This window comes from Nicotiana sylvestris, chromosome 7, assembly GCF_000393655.2.
Source record: "Nicotiana sylvestris chromosome 7, ASM39365v2, whole genome shotgun sequence".
NCBI lineage: Eukaryota > Viridiplantae > Streptophyta > Magnoliopsida > Solanales > Solanaceae > Nicotiana > Nicotiana sylvestris.
Window position 1 is genome coordinate 94913020 of NC_091063.1, and position 19942 is coordinate 94932961.

The window sequence follows — 19942 nt, forward strand, 5'->3', positions numbered from 1 at the left end:
CACACTATGATTTGGTCCTAATATGAAGGGGTATTTGGGGTTGGTTGTGGTGCAAAGCTCATTCTTTTTAAAGGTTGGGGCACAAATTATATCAAGAAATCTCGAATGCGTTTGAAATAAAAATTACTACTATGAAATTACATCGGTTACTAAATATAAATTTTACCAACAAATTTTATTGGAAAGCATGATGTAAAAGAACAATTGAGAAATTTTTTTGTGTATTGAATGAATTATTCTCTGGACAGTCCGTGTCTTTATACAACTAGAAAGAATTTATGTATAACCACCTATGACACATGTCCCTATGCTATTGGTAAAAGAATAACTAACTATGAGATAAATACAAGAATAACAAAAACTCTATTTACAATTAAATCAGTAAAGAATCTTCTAGTATCCAGAAAGGCCAAGTGAAAGTCTCGGCCCAAAGTGTAAGTCCAAATGCAGCCCACTTCATTATAGGCCCAATATCAATTACCCGACTTAGACCATTATATTGGAGCCTTGTTCAGACACAACCTCGATGACTCCGAAAAACCATGTTCGTTGCCTCTGAACCTTGTCGTCTATAGCCGACTTTCTCTTCTACAAATCATTATTATCATCTCAGAAAGTCGAAATCCTTGTTCCAACATCCCCACTCAAGAGAGGGAAATGAGCCCAGCAAGGTATTGCTATCTCAAACAATGACAATCGAGGTCGACATATTTGGTGTGTTTATGAAAAACCGGATTTTTGGCAATGTGGATAGCGGTTTGGCTATCAAGTGGAGGGAAACTGGAAGAGAAGGAGTGAGAGATAGATCTTTAAGTAAACGCAACAACCAGGTGATCTCAGCGACAACCCATCGCATGGATCGATATTCTGCCTCCGCAGAAGATAAAGAGACTAAAGCATGTTTCTTGTATTTCGAAGAGATAGGAGAAGAACCTAAAGTTATGAAATACCCACTAATCAACCGGCGAGTAACAGGGCAACGACCTCAATCAGAACCACAAAAAGCAAGGAGATTGAATGAGGAAGTGGAACACAGAAAAATGCCTAACCCAGGATCAATGAGTAAATAATGGAGACAACGAAGCGCAACATCAAAGTGAGGAAGGCGAGGGGACTGCATGAATTGGCTGAGGTGTTGAGTGGAAAAAGATAAATCAGGGCGAGTGTGGGTAAGATAATTTAGCTTCCCTAAAAACTTTCTATAGATGGTGGCATCCTACAAAGGTTCACCTTCATTGATGCAAAGATGAGAAGTAGGGTCAAGAGGAGAGGAGACAGGTTGAAGATCCAAGCAACCAAACTCTGATAAGAGATCCAAGGTAAACTTTCTCTGACTCAAAATAATCCCTTGTGGTTCTCTGATGATTTCTAGACCTAAAAAATAATGTGCTTGCTCCAAGTCTTTGATTTTAAATTCATAGTCAAGAAAATTCTTAGGAGCTCCAAGCTCAACTGGATCATCATCTGTTAGGAGAATATCATCGACATAGACAACAAGGATAGTGATGCGACCTTCTGATTTTAAAAAAAACAAAGATTAGTCATTAAGTGAATGTTAATATCCCTTAAAATTGAGTGCGGCAGTGAGACGAGCATACCATTACCGTGAGGCTTGCCGCAACCCATATAATGACATTTTGAGCTTACATATATGATTAGGAGTAGGAGGAGAAAGACCAACTTGGAACAATATAAACTTCCTCCTATAAATCACCATAAAGGAAGGCATTGTTCACATCTAACTGTGAGATGTCCCTGTTCTTTTTAACAGCTACTGCCAGTAAACACCTTATGATAGTCATTTTGTCTATAGGAGAATAAGTTTCAGTAAAATCAATCATTTCCCTTTGAATATCACCCCTTATAACCAAACAAGCCTTAAACATTTCAACTGAAGCAACTTGCATGTATTTGACCTTATAGACCCATTTGAAAGGTAGGGCTTTTCTGTCTTTGGGCAATAGAACCACCTCCCAGGTTTTGTTAGCTTCAAGTGCAGCAAATTCCTTGTTCATGGCCTCTTGCCAACCAAGGTGAAGAGAGGCTTGGGGATACGAAGTAGATTCAGAGATGTAAGAAATAGAGTTGAGGAGAGACTGATTGGAAGAAGACAATGCAGAAAATGAAAAAACAAGAGGGGAAATAGGGAGGTCAAATCAAGAGGGAGTCAGATTGGTTAGCAAGACTGAATTACAAATGTAGTCATTCAAATAACTAGGAATATTGTGTTCTCTAGTGGATTTTTTGAGAGTTGGTGTGATAGTATGCGAAATAGGACTAGAAGAGATAGACATGGAATGAGAAAGTGAAGGAGGGGAAGAACTGGTAGGTGCAAGATGTGTATGAGAAAAGATGGAAGGTGAGGAGTGAAGAGTAGAGGGCGAAGTGGAGATGACAAGTATGGTAGTCTTAGTAGATTTTGGAGTAGAGGCAAAGGTGTTCGGCAGTGAGCTGGGAGGAATGGAATGATAAATAGAAGGGGTAGGGTGATCAGTAGGAAAAATGGAGGAAGAGCCAACAGATGAGACAAAAGGGAATATAATTTCATGAAAGACAACATCCCTCGAAACAAAAACTTTGAGAGTGTGTAGATTGAACAATTTGTACCCCTTATTCCTAAAGGGGTACCCCAGAAATATACATTTATGAGACGTAGGATCCCTTTTAAATCTGTGAAGAGGAAAAGTAAAATCATAACATAAGCAACCAAATTCCCCAAGATTGGCATAATTAGGAGCCTGACCAAACAAAAGCTCATAAGGGGTCTTCATTGTAATGACTTTGGATGGAAATCTATTGATTAAAAAAGTGGTTGTTAATAAATAATCTCCCAAATATTGAATAGGAAAATTAGACTAAAATAATAAGGCTCTACATGTTTCAAGAAGATGCTTGTGTTTCCTCTCAATAACACCATTTTGTCGAGGAGAGGAGACACATGTGGTCTGATGGATGATGCCTTGGGAGGCAAAAAACTGAGATGTAGTGTAACTGGTACCCAACTCAAGGGCATGATCTGATTAGATCACTTTTTCCTTGGTGTTACATTGTCTTTCAGTCATGGCTAAAAACTGTTTGAGAACTGGGAATGCATTGGATTTAGTGCCGAGAAGGAAAGTCCATATACCTCTACTATAATCATCAACAATGGTGAGAAAGTATCTATACCCATCATAAGTTTGAGTTTTGTAAGGTTTCCATGTGTCTATATAAAGATCAAATATATGCTTAGAGAAAAGATAGTTTTGCCTGTCTAGCTTTTTCACAAACATCACAAGGATAAATATGTAGGCGGTAAAGAGATAGAAGGAATACATTTCATATGAGAAAATGGCATGGCCCAGTCTATGGTGTCAAAGTCTTACATTAGAAGAAACAACCCCTAAACATAAAATAGAAGAAGAACTTAGTGCAACAACACTTTGATTACAAATAGAAAGACTAATAGCCTTGATTAAACTGGAAATAACTACTCTAGACTTGACTTAACTTGGAAGAGCAGAGTTGAAAACATAGATCCCTCGAGTGACTTTATCAAGCACCACTAGCCTCTTTAGTTGCAAAGTAGCACCAAAAGAAGAAAAATTTAGGATGTGAAGGTGTTGGTTTATGTTTAGTCAACAATGGCATGCCAATTGGAAGAGTTGGTGGAAAGAGTTGGTGTGGATGCTAGGAGGAAGCTTTCTCCTTTGATATCACCTATGACATCAAGAGGAGGTAGTTTGATGTCACCAATGACATCAAGAGGAGGTCTTTACCTCTATAAATAGATGCACTCCTTCATTTGTAGAAACCATCTCAAAAATAATACAACACATTGTAGTGAGTAGAGAGTTAAGAGAGAAATTATCTTAAGTGTAATTGGGAACTCTCCCCTTCCTTTGTTAATATTAAAAAGGCAACTGTTCTCTAGTGGACGTAAGATTATTTTGATCTGAACCACGTTAAATCTTGTGTTCTTTCTTTTACGTTTCCGCTAACAATTGGTATCAGAGCAACGGGATTCTTTAACGATCCAAGGAGGAAGAACAAGCAAAGATGAGTTCCATGAAGTTTGAAATTGATAGATTCAGTGGACGCAACAACTTCAATATCTGGAAGATCCAGATGATGGCATTACTGCGGAGGGAAGGTTCAATCCATGCTATTGACGGAAAGTATCCTAAGGATATATCAACTCCCGACAAGGAGAAGATTGAAGGGGATGCATTGAGTGCAATCCAACTATCCCTTGCACCTAACGTGCTTTGTGAAGTGAGTACGAGTACCGAAGAGACGGCCAAACAGTTATGGGAAAAGCTAGAAGGGCTATACCAAGACCGATCAGTGACAACAAGGATGTTGTTACAACGACGTCTCACATTTAAGATGGGGTCAGGTACTTCATTACAAGATCATTTAGGTGCGTTCAATAAACTTGTCATGGACTTACATATTGCAGGAATTAAAAAGGAGGAGGAGACGCTTGCATGTGCTTTGCTATTTTCATTGACTTCAGGATATCGTGATATTGAGAATTAAATGATGTATAGCAAGGAGCCTATCAAGCTTGAGCAAGTGCGGCAGACACTTAATCTAGTGATGTGCAGAGGCACATTGAAGGAGATAGAGATGACCAAGCAAGTGGGCTCTTTGTGAGAGGCTGGACTAGCCAACAGGGAAAGAGCAAATCAAAGCACAAATTAAAGTCTTGTGTGAACAAGAAGAATACATAGTGTTGGGGTTGTGGCAAGAAGGGACACTTTGAATGAGACTGCCCAATGTCAAAGTCCAAGGAAAAGGCGAGTGCATCCACAGTTGAACAAGTACATGATTTTGATAATGATTATGTACTAACAACATCGTGTAATAATAATAGTAGTTATGGAAACAAATGGGTGTTAGACTCTGCTTGCACTCTGCATATGACGTTCCGAAAAGATTGGTTTAGCAGCTATGAGAAAAGTGGAGGAACCGTAGTAATGGGCAATAATGCAACTTGTACAATAGTTGGCATTGGCTCAGTTCGGGTTCACTGCCATGATGGAGTCGTGAGGACTATTACACAAGTCCGTCATGTTCCTGATCTGAAGAAGAATTTGATCTCCCTGAGTACTCTGGATGAATAAGGCTACAGGTACATTAGCGAAGCAGGAACTATAAATGTGACTAAAGGTTCTTTAGTCATGCTGAAAGGCAAGCTGGAGGACGGCTTTACACATTGGCCGGAAGCGCCATTGTTAGCTCTGCAAATGCATCTACAGTGCAGTTATCTAATGATGACAAGGCAAGACTATAACACATGAGACTGGGTCATATGAGCGCACGTGGACTGGAGATGTTGAGCAATCATAACCTTTTGGAAGGTGAGAAGATCAACACACTTGACTTCTGTGAGCAATGCGTTCTAGGGAAGCAAAAGAAGGTCAGCTTCAGCACTGGCAAACACAAGATAAGAGAAGTGCTAGACTACATCCATTCAGATTTATGGGGTCCCTCTAAACTTCCATCGAAGGGCAAAAAGAGGTATATTCTCACTTTTATTGATGATTTCTCACGAAAGGTTTGGGTGCATTTTTTGAAGGCAAAAAGTGATGCTTTTGAAGCATTTAAAGAGTGGAAGATTTTGGTTGAAAATCAAATGGAGCGGAAAATCAAGTATCTTCGCACAGACAATGGCTTGGAGTTTTGCAATGAAGAGTTTAATGAATTCTGCAAGGTTCATGGGATCTCAAGACATAGGACTGTCAGGCATACCCCACAGCAGAATGGAGTTGCCGAGAGAATGAACAGAACTCTTCTTGAAAAGGCTCGTTGTATGCTCCTACAAGCCAAAATGTCCAAAGTATTTTGGGCTGAAGCAGTTCACACTGCTGCTCATATTGTCAATCGATCTCCAGCATCGGCAATTGACTTTAAGACTCCGAATGAGGTATGGTCAGGTGAACCCTCTAACTATTCATACTTACGAGTATTTGGGTGTCCAGCTTATTATCACGTTAATGAAGGAAAGCTTGAACCAAGGGCTAAGAAGGCCATATTCGTAGGGTATGTGGATGGAGTAAAAGGGTACAAACTTTGGTGTTTGTCTTTACTCAAATTTATAGTTAGTAGAGATGTCACCTTTGATGAATCCTCTATACTTGATCCCCGTAAAGTTTCCGTGGAGTTTTCAGGAAACAAGAACGACGAGCAGGTGGAGCTTCCGGTGGAGCTTGCCAAGGAAAAGGATCAAGAGACTCAGGTTAAAGATGAGTCAGAAGATGTAGACCTTGAAGAACTTGCTGTCAATGAACCATACACAATTGCGAAGGGGAGGGAGAAGAGGCAAACACGAGAACCGGAACGCCTTATAAATCAAGCAAACTTGATTGCATATGCGTTCGTAGCTGCACAAGAAGAGATTAAAGATCTGGAGCCCTCCTCGTATATTGAAGCAACTTCTTGCAAGGATGCCGCACAATGGCGGTTAGCCATGACTGAAGAGATGGAGTCTCTTCACAAGAATCAGACATGGGTCTTAGTGAAAAGACAAAAGGGGAAGAGGACAGTTGGATGCAAGTGGGTCTACCGAAAGAAAGAGGGAATTCCTGAAGTGGAAGATGCTAGGTTCAAGGCGAGATTGGTTGCAAAAGGATTCAGTCAGAAGGAGGGAATTGACTACAATGAGATTTTCTCTCCAGTCGTGAAGCATAGCTCAATTCGCGTGCTACTAGCATTGGTTGCCCAATTTGACTTGGAGCTTCAACAGCTTGATGTCAAAACTGCTTTCTTACACGGTGATCTAGAAGAGACAATCTATATGGATCAGCCTGAAGGTTTCCTAGCTGAGGGAAAAGAAGATCACGTATGCCAACTAAAGAAGTCTTTGTATGGTTTGAAGCAATCCCCTAGACAGTGGTACAAGAGGTTTGATGCATTCATGACTACACATGAATTCTCAAGGAGTGCATTTGATAGCTGTGTGTATCACAAGAAGATGTCTGGTAACTCAATGATTTATTTACTGTTGTATGTTGATGATATGCTTATTGCTGCTAACAACATTACAGAGATAAATGCTTTGAAGAAACTGTTGAGTAAGGAATTTGACATGAAGGATTTAGGAGCTGCAAAGAAAATCCTTGGTATGGAGATTTCAAGAGAAGACGATGTTATACATCTTTCTCAGAAGAGGTATATTGAAAGGGTTCTCAAGAGATTCAATATGCATACGTGCAAGCTTGTAAGTACACCATTAGCTCCTCATTTTAAACTTTCAGAGTTACAAATGCCTCAGTCCGAGGATGAGGTGGAGCATATGTCAAAGATTCCTTATGCCAGTGCAGTTGGTAGCATTATGTATGCTATGGTATGCACACGTCCAGATATTGCTCAATCTGTAAGTGTGGTAAGTAGATACATGTCCAGCCCAGGAAAGAGGCATTGGGAAGCTGTCAAGTGGATATTGAGATATCTCAAAGGAGCTTCTGGTGTTGGTCTGACCTTTCGAAAAAGTGGTGGAGGTATTTCAATTCTCGGTTATGTAGATTCTGACTATGCAGGAGATCTTGACAGAAGAAGGTCCACAACTGGATACATCTTTACCCTCGTTGGCAGTGCCATTAGTTGGAAGTCGACTCTGCAGTCGATTGCCGCTTTGTCTACGACAGAAGCAGAATACATGGCAGCAACGGAGGCAGTGAATGAAGCTATCTGGTTGAAAGGTTTAGTAGCGGAATTGAGTTTGGTTCAGCTGGAATCAACTCTTAGATGTGATAGTCAGAGTGCTATTCATCTAATGAAAAATCAGAGATTTCATGAGCGCACTAAACACATTGATGTCAGATTTCATTTTATTCGAGATGTTGTTGAAGAGGGAACTATCAAGGTCGTGAAGGTTATCACAGACGATAATGCTGCAGATATGTTGACCAAGATAGTCCCACTCGCTAAGTTTGCACACTGCAAGGACTTGGCGGGGGTGTGCATCAACTGATGCAACTCCGAAGAGAACAGTTGTTAGGTGGAGGTGGTATGTTCAACAATGGTTTGATTCTTCTTGTTTCTTACAACGGGGTTGCCCAGTAAGCTTAGAAGTTTTGGCCAGAGTTGTTCACACGCACGCTCGAAACGCAAACCAAGGTGGAGATTGAAGGTGATAGTTTATGTTTAGTCAACAATGGCATGCCAATTGGAAGAGTTGGTGGAAAGAGTTGGTGTGGATGCTAGGAGGAAGATTCCTCCTTTGATGTCACCCATGACATCAAGAGGAGGTCTTTACCTCTATAAATAGATGCACTCCTTCATTTGTAGAAACCATCCCAAAAATAATACAACACATTGTAGTGAGTAGAGAGTTAAGAGAGAAATTCTCTTAAGTGTAATTGGGAACTCTCCCCTTCCTTTGTTAATATTAAAAAGGCAACTGTTCTCTGGTGGACGTAGGATTATTTTGATCCGAACCACGTTAAATCTTGTGTTCTTTCTTTTACGTTTCCGCTAATAGGATGGATTGGAATTGTACACACAATTTGTGCAGTTGTAGTTAAAGCTAAGAACAAATAAGACATGGCTAGGAGTAAAACCAGGCAGAATAGTAACACATCCTGAGTTAAATACCAACACTTTGGCAGAGTTAGGTAACGTGACATATACAGGTTTTGGAAGAAGCTGCACATTAAATAGGAGAGCTAAATTGAAAGTCATGTGTTATGAAGCTCCTGAATCTAGGATCCAGGAAATTGAGTTTAAAAATCTAGTTTTTAGAAGAAGGAGAAGAAAAGGATATACCAGCACAATTTGCAAAAATTGTGTCATCGGGAGGCTGATATGTCTGAGTACCAAGCTTGACAATCTGAAGCAGCTGGTATAGATTGTGAAATTGATCTTGGGTCATTGGTTATGCTTCTGTGGTGACAGATTGGGATCCTGATTCCTTAACATAGACAGTTGCCTTGCTTATAGGTCCAGTAAACTTCTTGGTCTTGCTAATTTGAAATCAGCTGGAAACCCAATCAGCCTATAACAATTCTCTATGCTTTGATTTTGTTTCTTGTAATAAGCACAAAATTGATTACCCTTCTTTGCTTCTGTGTTTGGCTTCTTATCAGGTGAGTATTTGCAACCAACTCCATAAGGCTGTTGAGATGCAACATAAGCACTCTGAGAAGGAACATGCTGAGAGATCTACACTTCCCTTTGTTTCCCATCCTTGATCAGTAGGGAATAAGCATGATTGCCTAAGGGTAATGGAGACAGCATGAGCAGGCTGCTTCTAGCAGCGGCATAGGCATCATTGAGCCCCATGAGAAATTAGATAAGTCTCCCGTTTTGTTTAGACTTGCAGTGTCTCTTCTTTCCTCTACATGAAGAATCACATGTACAATGCTGTGTAATGTCCAAGCTGTCTAACTCATCCCAAAGTCGTTTCAATTTGGTATAGTTACCAGCAATGTCCAGATTTGCTTGTGCTAATTCTATCATTTCCTTTGCAGTTGTTAGAGCTGAGGACCATTACTCTACCCAAATCGCTCCTCAAGTTCAGTCCAAATGTCCCTTGCAGTTTTGGAATAAAGAACACTTTCTACTATTTTCTTAGAGAGAGAGAGAGAGAGAGAGAGTTCAAAACCAAAGAAATGGCCATGTCATTGCACCTTGTCCATTGTTTAAAAGAATCAAACGAGATATTGGGTTGAAGAAATGAACTATCAATAAACCCAAGTTTGTTTTTAGCTGACAAGGCAATGAGAATGCCCCTACGCCACCCACCATATCCCTTTCCATAAAAAATCGAGCTGACAAGCACCATCCTAGGAGAGTCTGATAGGTGGAGATAGACGGGGTGAGATGAATCGAGCATGACTGTTGCTACTGAAGAATCAACAACCTGTGTCACCTGAGGAGTACGAGTTACAGAAGCAGAAGCATCTTCAACTGTATCTCCCATGGTGAATAATGAAGATGAAGAACAATTGAGAAAATTTTCTTTGTATTGAATGAATTATTCTATGTACAGCCCGTGTCTTTATGAAACTAAAAAGGAATCTGTGTGTAACCTATGACACATGTCCCTATGCTATTGGTAAAAGAATAACTAACTATGAGATAAATACAAGAATAAGAAAAACTCTATTTATAATTAAATCTGTAAAGAATCTTCTGGTAGGCAAAATTTTATTTTGTGTCTCATACAACTGACACTAGTTGTATGAAGCGCTCCTTTTTGTCTCACAATTTTGTGGACCCAGAAATGTAAGATTGGGGTTCATAAATTTGTGAGACAAAAAGAAGCCTCATACAACTAGTCTCAGTTGTATGAGACACAAAATAAAACTTCTCCTTCTCATAGTATCTAGAAAGGCCAAGTGAAAGTTTGGGCCCAAAGTGTAGATACAAATGCAGTCCACTTCATTATAGGCCCAATATCAATTACCCGACTTAGACCATTATATTGGAGCCTTGTTCAGACACAACCTCGATGACTCCGAAAAACCTTGTTCATTGTCTCTGAACCTTGTCGTCTTTAGCCGGCTTTCTCTTTTGCAAATCACCATTATCATCTGAGAAAGTTGAAATCCTTATTCCAACAAAAATTTATATTCATTATCAAATTTACCAACTGACTGGCAGCCGAATAAAATTTGGTAATGTTACCAACGAAATTTTTTCCATCTAGTCAAACAAGTTACTAATGGGATTTTTTTGCTATTTACCAATCGAATTATCATTGGTAATTTTACTTAGAAATTCAAATCGGTTGGTAAATATTACCGACTAGACTATTAGCGACAAATTTAAATCCGTTGGTAACCCAATTTATCAACTAATTTGATCAATTTACCAACTGATTTTTTTGTTGGTAGTTCAATTTTTCTTGTAATCGGATATTTAAATGGAAAAATATAAATGTGCAGCCCTTTATCCACTAATTTTTTAATTCGTAAATATAAAGGTGTAGCCCTTTACCAACCTACCAATCTCTCCTTAGGATTCTCCTTAGTCATTTGAGATTGATTTGGGTAAGACACAAATAATACAATGAATAACAAAATATATGACTACCAAAGGATGTGGTGCAGTGGATAAGACTATTTTTCCCTTAATTAGAAATTCCGGGTTCGAGCCTTGGGTGTGGAAAAATCCTTGATAGAAAGCGCTTCCCCCGAATGGGGCCCTACGCGGCCCGAATTCAAATATAGTCGGGATCCAGTGCGAGTAACGGACGCCGGATGAAAAAAACCCCAATAAAACAAATTCTATATACATTGTTGGAACTTCCCTTTACTTGAGTTGTAGAATCCTAAGCAGAGATTGGTAGGTTGGTAAAGGGGGACCATGTGACAGCTCTCTCCAAATTCCACAAACTATATTTGAGGCTATAAAACTCACTGTTTCCATAAACTATGGATACTTATTTTATTCACATAATAATTGAAGTATTGCACTGAACTAATACAATTCTTGTATTCTAAAGATTTTATTTATTATTTATTTATAATCTTTGAAGCTAATAAAAAAATTAGTGATATTGTAAAGTACTTCTTGTCATATTAGACTTTGTGACTCATAAGAATTATACTATGTACTTAGTTATTTGTGCGTTAGTTGACATAAAGAAAACTATAATATGTATTTCTTGCGTGTACTATTAATACGAACTGCATATATTAAAGGAGTTTAAATTTTGCTAACACATGAATAATTTGTTGAAGTTGGTCAAATTACTTTTATCAAGTACTAAATATTTTACAAATGAGCTATTAAAACTTAATTCTTTTAAGAATGCACTATTATGTGGTAGTATAGTAATAGCTGTAAAGATTCTGTCACAACTCACTACAACATTAGTTAGTGGGTTATGAGCCATCCTCGTCGTATATGATTGAGACAATTCTTGACAACAGTAATATTACTTAAACTAGTGGCACAATCTTTCCTTCATAAAAGAATTCTCATTAATATATTCATTAATACCATGAAAACTTGAAAAGCTCAAGAAATTCCATAAGTTATTAAATGGAAAAAAATTCTTCGACATCATAATAGTGTTCGGATCAACTTGTACTTACCTTGATTATTTAATTAGGTATTTCAATTTTCTATCGGCACAAATATTGGGTGATTCTGCCCATCAAAACTTAGTCAGATGAAAAGAAAATACCTAGTGTTCTTTTATCTTCATTGAGATTTGAACTTGAAATATGATAAGAAAATGAATCTTGGGTCCAACTTAAGCCCAAAAGTTAGGGCGAACGGCACAAATAGCCACTAAAAGTTGTGGCTTTTATTTTAAAGCCATTGTTTTCAATGTATTTAGACTTTAGCCACTCCTTTTAAAAAACTTATACCTGACTGGACGAAAATACCCTTCTGGTATAACTTATACCTATGCTATCAACACAAGCAGCAGTTACACAAAGAGAAGAAGCGAGCAACAGCAGCAGCGGCGATCAACTGAGGACGAACCGCCATTTCTCTTCCCGATTTCAAAAATTCAGCAATCTAATCCAAAAAAACAACATAGATAAACAGTAAGTTGTAATTTCATGTGTTTCTATCAATTTTTATTTCGCTATAGTTATACTTTTTTAGATCTGTATTGATTTGATTATATATTAGATAAGAATTTGATTTTTTTGAATTTCTGGATTGATAAATTTATAGACACCGCCTCCTATGATAATTCTGTATTCCGGACATAGTGTCTTCATTTTGGAAATTGAATTCAAAAAAATAAGAACACTATGTCCTTAACTTTGATTCTACTGGCCTCATTTTGCAAATTGAATAAAAAAACTTAAGGACAAAATGTCCTTTACTTTGTTGTTGTTCTTCTGTATACAAAGTCCTGTAGCTTGAGTTTCAAATTGTATGTTTTAATTTCTGGTTCAAATGTTAAGGACTGACAGTCCTTAACTCTTAAATACATGTTTAAATGTTAAGGACTAGCAGTCCTTAACTTTTAATTCCATGATTAAATGTTAAATGACAGGCAATCCTTAGCTTTTAATTTCTGGTTCAAAAGTTAAGGACTAGTAGTCCTTAACTTTTAATTCCATGTTTAAAACTTAAGGACACACAGTCCTTAGCTTTTAATTCCATGTTTAAATGTTAAAGGACAGACAGTCCTTAGCTTTTAATTTCTGGTTCAAAAGTTAAGGACTAGTAGTCCTTAACTTTTAATTCCATGTTTAAAACTTAAGGACACGGAGTCCTTAGCTTTTAATTTCTGGTTCAAAAGTTAAGGACTAGTAGTCCTTAACTTTTAATTCCATGTTTAAAACTTAAGGACTGACAGTCCTTAACTTTTAATTTTAATTCCATGTTTAAATGTTAAAGGACAGACAGTCCTTAGCTTTTAATTTCTGGTTCAAAAGTTAATGACTAGCAATCCTTAAGTTTTAATTCCATGTTTAAATGTTAAGGACTGACAGTCCTTAACTTTTAATTCCATGTTTAAATGTTAAAGGAAAGACAGTCCTTAGCTTTTAATTTCTGGTTCAAAAGTTAAGGACTAGCAATCCTTAAGTTTTAATTCCATGTTTAAATGTTAAGGACTGACAGTCCTTAACTTTTAATTCCATGTTTAAATGTTAAAGGACAGGCAGTCCTTAGCTTTTAATTTCTGGTTCAAAAGTTAAGGACAAGTAGTCCTTAACTTTTAATTCCATGTTTAAATGTTAAAGACTGACAGTCTTTAACTTTTAATTCCATGTTTAAATGTTAAAGGACAGACAGTCGTTAGCTTTTAATTTCTGGTTCAAAAGTTAAGGACTAGCAATCCTTAAGTTTTAATTCCATGTTTAAATGTTAAGGACTGACAGTCCTTAACTTTTAATTCCATGTTTAAATGTTAAAGGACAGACAATCCTTAGCTTTTAATTTCTGGTTCAAAAGTTAAGGACTGACAGTCCTTAACTTTTAATTCTATTAAGGACTGGCAGTCCTTAACTTTTAATTCCATGTTTAAATGTTAAGGACTGGAAGTCCTTAGCTTTTAATTTCTTGTTCAAAAGTTAAGGACTGTCTTTAATTCCATGTTTAAAACTTAAGGACTGACAGTCCTTAACTTTTAATTCCATGTTTAAAACTTAAGGACTGGCAGTCCTTAACATTTAATTCCATGTTTAAATGTTAAGGACTGGCAGTTCTTAACTATAATTACATGTTTAAATGTTAAAGGACTGACAGTTCTTAACTTTAATTACATGTTTAAATGTTAAAGACTGGCAGTCCTTAACTTTAATTACATGTTTAAATGTTAAGGACAGACAGTCCTTATCTTGGTCTTGCACTTACAGTATACCTGTTCTTAATTCTACAAGGATTGCTTTATAACGTATGTCCTTTGTTTCCCATTCTCTTGACTTGTAGGATGGAAACAATATGCATAATAGTTGCTTTTAATGGTAGATGGACTGAAGACTATAAATATCTTGATCATCAAACAAAGCTTTTCCTAGCACCTGAGTCAATTCAGTTTGAAGATTTCGTTAAACAGATTTTTGAGCTTATTGAATTGGATAGAGAAAAGTTTGAAATAGTGATATGGTTTGATATCAACCTTGGAACAAGCAAAGGAATGCTTGTATCCAAAGATTTAGATCTTCACACATGTATAGAGTTGCTAAAAACTCATTCACTCTTCAAGAGCTGTCGTTTCATAGTTGATATTTCGGAAAGAGTTTTTGCATCAACAAGCAATGAACATGCCAACACAAAAACTCAACATGACAATCAAGAGCGATGCCAACAGATAGTTGAAGTAGATATGGTTGAAGCTCAACCATTAAATGAAGAGGTGCATCAAACATTTGATTCTATTCAAGTAGAAGGACAAAGCATTATAGAGATTGACAACGAACAAGCTTTGGGTATTCAAGTCTTAGAGAGTGCACCGGTAATCGAAGTAGTTGCTGACAAAACCTGCACTCAAATAACTAAACGAAGATCAAATTTGAAACAAAAAGAATCCCCAACTACGATATTAAGAGAAAATGCTTCTTTGGATCAAATAAAAGTCAGATCAGTATTTGACAATAAGAAGAGCATAATTAATTGTTTTTCTAATGTAGCAATCAAAGGACATTTTGAATTCAAAGTTGTTAGATCAAGCTCAACAAGATATTCGTTGACATGCAAAGGCATGCTACTTCAAAGTTGATTAGTGGTTACATTATCGATAATCTTCGGGACCCAAGATTTGAAGTTACACCAGCTTTTGTCATGGCAGAGATGCAAAAATTGCATGGACTAGACATTGGATATCACAAGGCGTGGCGTGCTATTCAACATGCTTCCGCTTTAATAAGAGGAAGTCCCGAAGAAAATTATGAATTATTGTGTTCATACTTGTATATGATGACAAGTAAAAACCCGGGAACTTATACTAACATAAAGATAGACGACAACAACAGGTAAACAATTTAGGACATGCTGTCTTTAGCCTTGTTAACTTTTGAGTTATAACCAGAAGTTGAGGACTGCCTATCCTTAAGTTTTGAACTTGTAATTAAAAGTTAAGGACTTCCAGTCCTTAAGTTTTGAACTTTGAAATAAAAGTTAAGGACAACATGTCCTTAACTTTATAACTTGTAAATGTAAGTTAAGGACTGACTGTCCTAAACTTCGGGTATTTTAACCTTGTTTTATATTGTATTTTCAGGTTTCTTTATATGTTTTACGCATATGGATCATCGATAGCTGGTTGGAATCATTGTAGACCAGTGATTGCTATTGATGCGACTTTTTTGAAGTCAAAATATCGTGGTGTTTTAATGATTTCAGTTTCAAAAGATGCAAATAACCAAATTTTCCCATTAGCCTTTGGAATAGCAGAATCTGAAAACAACAATTCCTATGAGTGGTACTTTAGTCAGCTTCGCAATGCAATTGGGAGCCGTGAGAATTTGATTTTTTTATCAGACAGGCATCAAGCTATTGCAAATGGCATTGTAAAGGTATATCCTGAAAGCCATCATGGGATTTGCATCTATCATTTGGAGCAGAACCTAAAGCGAAGAAAGGTGAAAAGTGAGGTCATAAAACTTTTCCAAAGTGCTGCAAGAGTATACAAGCGTAAAGAATTTGACATATACATGTCAGATATTGCAAATGTAGATAAGAAAACTTATGACTACTTGATGGAAGAACCACCGGAAAGATGGGCACGTTCTTGTAGTCCACAACGAAGATATGACATGCTCACAACAAATATAGTTGAGTCGATGAATTCAGTGCTATTAGAAGCAAGGGAGCTGCCTATACTATGAATGATGGATTTCATTCAAGTGAAGCTACAACATTGGTTTTATGAAAGAAAAAATAAAGCAGAAGGAACATTTTATGATGTTTCTTATTGGGTAGAGGAGGAATTGAAGAACAGAATAGATTTAGCATTTACTTTGAACGTAAGTATTATGTTTTATGTTTATATTATGATTTTGACATTTTTTAACATAATGTACTCACTTATAATTTTTCAACATTGAAGGTCTTCCCTGTTGATTCATGGCGTTCTAGAGTTGAAGAAGAAGGAATAACTTTCTTGGTGGACTTAAACAAAAGAACATGTGATTGTTTTCAATTTCAACTTGATGAATTACCATGCATACATGCAATTGCAGCTATCGAGAAGAGAAACATCAAGAAGTCTGACTTTTGTTCGCACTGGTACTTAAAGGAATCTTGGCTGAAAACATATGAAAGACAAATACATCCTGTAGGACATACTGATTCATGGATTGTACCAGAGAGTGTTAAGTCACAAATTGTTAAACCTCCAGATTTCAAAGTGCCACCAGGTAGAAGGCAAAAGAAAAGGCATATTCCTGCTACCGAGCCATCAAAAATAACATTCAAATGTGGTCGTTGCAGAAGAATTGGTCATAATAGAACAGCTTGTATATATTCTCCGGCACTCCATCCATTTTCAAGAAAGCATAGAGAAGAGTAGAAATATACACTTATGTTTATCGACTCTTTTAAGTTTTTGCTATAGATTGTATTCATTATTATTCTAATTTGAGCGGATGCCTAGATTTTCAATATTTATATCTTGTTACGTTCTTTTAATTTCTTTTGAGTTCAACAATTAAAAGTTATTAACAGGAGTCAGTAAGTTCAACTTGCAATTTTGAAAACGTAATGACTGTCTGTCCTTAACTTTGAATTTCAAGTTCAAAAGTTAAGGACATGAGGTCCTTAAGTTATAGTCCCATGTTAAAAACTTAAGGACTGTCTATCCTTAACTTTGAATTTCAAGTTCAAAAGTTAAGGATATGAGGTCCTTAAGTTATAGTCCCATGTTAAAAACTTGAGGACTGTTTGTCATTAACTACAGGAGTCCTTAAGTTTGAAATACAAGTTAAATACTTAAGGACTGGCTGTCCTTAAATTTGAATTTCAAGTTCAAAAGTTAAGGACATGAGGTCCTTAAGTTATAGTCCAATGTTAAAAACTTGGGGGCTGTTTGTCCTTAACTACATGAGTCCTTAAGTTTGAAATACAAGTTAAAAACTTAAGGACTGTCTGTCCTTAACTTTAAATTTTAAGTTCAAACGTTAAGGACATGAGGTCCTTAAGTTATAGTCCCATGTTAAAAACTTGAGGACTGTCTGTCCTTAACTTTGAATTTTAAGTTCAAACGTTAAGGACATAGGTCCTTAAGTTATAGTCCCATGTTAAAAACTTGAGGACTGTTTGTCATTAACTACAGGAGTCCTTAAGTTTGAAATACAAGTTAAAAACTTAAGGACTGTCTGTCCTTAACTTTAAATTTTAAGTTCAAACGTTAAGGACATGAGGTCCTTAAGTTATAGTCCCATGTTAAAAACTTGAGGACTGTCTGTCCTTAACTTTGAATTTTAAGTTCAAACGTTAAGGACATAGGTCCTTAAGTTATAGTCCCATGTTAAAAACTTGAGGACTGTTTGTCATTAACTACAGGAGTCCTTAAGTTTGAAATACAAGTTAAAAACTTAAGGACTGTCGGTCCTTAACTTTGAATTTCAAGTTCAAAAGTTAAGGACATTTGGTCATTAACTTTGAATTTGAAGTTCACTTACACTTAGTCATGAACAAATACTAACAAACTCAATGGACAAATCAACAGTTGAGAGAAACAACGAAATAAATAACAAAATGCCTTGACATAACTTTTGAAATTGTAATTTTGCACAGCTGTTACAAAAAATTACGCTATGCCAACAAAACAAAATATAAGTGCCTTTTCACAAATTTACAGAATATTTCAGAACTATCCTAAACTGGCATAATTCAGATGTCACCTTTACAACAATTTTATACAAAAATAACACCACAATTGTTTTACAACTCCTTTGGACAGAATGTTTCATTTTCACTCTCATAATCATCACCAACATTTTCTGGTGGAGTATCATAATCAGAATTTCTTTTCCATTCACCATGTGCCCAAAGATTTGCAGCAAGTTCTTTTCGAAAGTCTTTTATGTCTTCGGGTTGGAATTGCTGCACGTCCTTTCCAATCATCAGCAACTCGGCAAATTTGATCAGGAATGCACCACAATCAGTCCTAAGAGAAATGTAAGATATGCAGTGAATTAAACAATAAATCTTAAGTACATATAAATAATATAACAAATAATAACACGTACGATCCAGTTTGGTGTGGTGATCTTTGCCACTGTATATCAAATTTGTTGAAGACATTCCCAAAAGACTTGTGATTTTTGTCAAACTGTGAGAACTTTAGCAAATGGGGGATCATGCGTGCATACATTTGCATGTAGTTCATTCTTGCTTCATATGGCTCACTATATATGGAATCATATACATCAATCTTTTTTTGATTCAAGTCCAATACTCCCAACAAAAAGTGTGTCACAGCTTCATCATCTTCTGAAGGAAGCCGACATGGAAAAAAGATTTTGTCAACCTCAGTCCATGCAATTCCACATCTACGGCTGTCCTCCCACACATATGGTGTCAGAAATAACTGATTATCACCAACACACCAAAACTCATCACTAGCATCTTCACTGAAATCTTTATACACAAGTGCCATATAATTATCAAAAAGAACATCAGTAGTTGTGCATCGAAAAGGATGATCGCGAGGGTGGTAACATTCCTTCTTTCTAAGATAATAGAGAGCAATGTCAATATGCTTCATAAAAAGGCAAAAAATAAAACAAATCAATAACAAATCAGTCATAAAATAATGAAAAAATGATAAATTAATATTAGAAAAAATAAATGCCTTGTGAATTATCTAACCTTATCATCAAGAACAAATTTGCTATCTGAAAGCTCAAGGAAAAACATTTTGCTACTGATTTTATGATGATACAATTTGTATGATTTTTTCCTCAAACTATTATCATCCGCATATAAATCAATTTGTCCCCTGAAAATTTTGAAAATGTCAAGTTAGAATTTTGAAAACTTTAATCTATAACTTAAGGACCAAGTGTCCTTAGCTTTTGAATTTGATACTCAAACTTAAGGACTGCATGTCCTTAGCTTATGAATTTTGAATTCAAACTTAAGGACAAGAAGTCCTTAAGTTTTAAACTTGAATCTATAAGTTAAGGACAGTTAGTCCTAAAATTAGTCTTACAATCACAGAAGTTAAGGATGTAGTGAAACACATTAAGAGACTTACTCTTTTTTGCGACCTCTCCTTTTCTCCTTGCCCAACCACACAATGAATTTCTTCACTAATTTTTCATCTTCTTTGGCATAATGAAAAATACACCTACGAGTATAGGTTGATTTTATCCAACCTGAACTCTTCAGAGTATTTTGATTGTCTGCCTTGGAACTTACTGCTTTTCCTTCCTTATCAAAAGGAGATTTCAACTGCCAGCTTAACTTCTTGTTCCTTTTACCTCGACCAAGTTCTTCTTCAACATTTCCTTCACCCTCCATAGTCAAAGTCGCATCAATGTCCATTTGTATACTTGGAGGAGTAGGAGTAAGAAGAGAAAATGACGGACCA

At 36.6% G+C, this 19942-nt stretch overlaps 1 protein-coding gene across 1 annotated transcript; it reads left to right on the forward strand.

Annotated features, from left to right (window-relative positions):
- The first annotated feature begins 16235 nt into the window (after positions 1-16235).
- LOC138873466 (uncharacterized) lies at positions 16236-16915 on the forward strand. The gene is made up of 2 exons (XM_070151935.1): positions 16236-16370; positions 16454-16915. Exons 1-2 carry the CDS (start codon positions 16236-16238, stop codon positions 16913-16915), a joined length of 597 nt encoding a protein of 198 aa, XP_070008036.1.
- Positions 16916-19942: the final 3027 nt, after the last annotated feature.

What these genes read in the sequence shown, in the direction of transcription:
- LOC138873466 (XM_070151935.1), top strand. Translation starts at nt 16,236, where the DNA reads ATGGATTTCATTCAAGTGAAGCTACAACATTGGTTTTATGAAAGAAAA. An exon ending in ATTTAGCATTTACTTTGAAC is followed by an intron (nt 16,371 to 16,453) that starts GTAAGTATTATG and finishes TCAACATTGAAG; the next exon opens with GTCTTCCCTGTTGATTCATG.